Below are 849 nucleotides of genomic sequence, written 5' to 3' on the forward strand. Positions count from 1 at the left end.
TCAGTAAGTACCCTGTAGCCCCAAAGGTTAGCAACCCCTGATATAGATAGACTAACATTATTAACCCGAACTTGGTTAACCCCGAGTCCCCTTCCAGCCGCGCTGCCGTGTCCTCCGACGGGCCCCCCACGCCCTTCCTGCAGCAGCGGCAGGGCGTCGCAGGAACCACCAGCCCCGTCACGCCCCACTACTGCGACGGCCAGGACGAAATCGGATGTTTCCAGGTAGGCCTATCTCGCCTTGCAGATGTTCGTTGTGCCAGAGGTAAAATTTATATAGAAATACCTGTACCCACGTTCTTCTGTGCATATGTGCATGTTGAATTACAACGTTACTTGTTCGTCTTAATGCCAGTGGCATTAAAATCCTAAACATAATAAAACCTAAAACGCTATATATTTCTTCTATATTACACAAAATAAATAAAGGAAAATTCGTCGTATTTAATACCCTTAAATATACCTTATCATTGCTTTCAACAGAATGATGATTATTATGAAAGCCACGGATTTCTGTTCCTTCATGAAATTCAGCACTTCTTCTCTTACACAGGTACGGCTCTACTACGACTGGTTCCTCATCCCCGGGTCGTGCAAGTGCTGGAAGCAGGATTATTTCGCCCAGTTCGCTTACCGGAAGTAGACAGTCTTCGTCACGTCTGAAACAGCCCAATTCTGCACATTGCCAGTTGCTTTCGCTCACTTCTGTCCGTTTCTCTTTCTCTTCACCTATTTCCTTGATTCTTCTTCTGTTGAGCTGCGGAATTTCCGGAGGACCAGTCTCTTTATCCCAGGAGGAATCGAATAGTCAGTTCTGTTGTACAAAAAGAATTTCCTCAGAAACTTGTAG

At 45.6% G+C, this 849-nt stretch overlaps 1 protein-coding gene across 1 annotated transcript in view; it reads left to right on the forward strand.

Annotated features, from left to right (window-relative positions):
- LOC119588662 overlaps window positions 1-843 on the forward strand; it is a 47,744-nt gene extending 46,901 nt beyond the window's left edge. The window contains exons 8-9 of the mRNA XM_037937296.1: window positions 95-224; window positions 553-843. Coding sequence (XP_037793224.1) covers window positions 95-224; window positions 553-642 — 220 coding nt within the window. The 3' untranslated portion in view covers window positions 643-843. The remainder of the gene's footprint in view (window positions 1-94; window positions 225-552) is intronic.
- The last annotated feature ends 6 nt before the right edge of the window (window positions 844-849 follow it).

This window comes from Penaeus monodon, chromosome 24 (assembly GCF_015228065.2).
Source record: "Penaeus monodon isolate SGIC_2016 chromosome 24, NSTDA_Pmon_1, whole genome shotgun sequence".
Lineage (NCBI taxonomy): Eukaryota > Metazoa > Arthropoda > Malacostraca > Decapoda > Penaeidae > Penaeus > Penaeus monodon.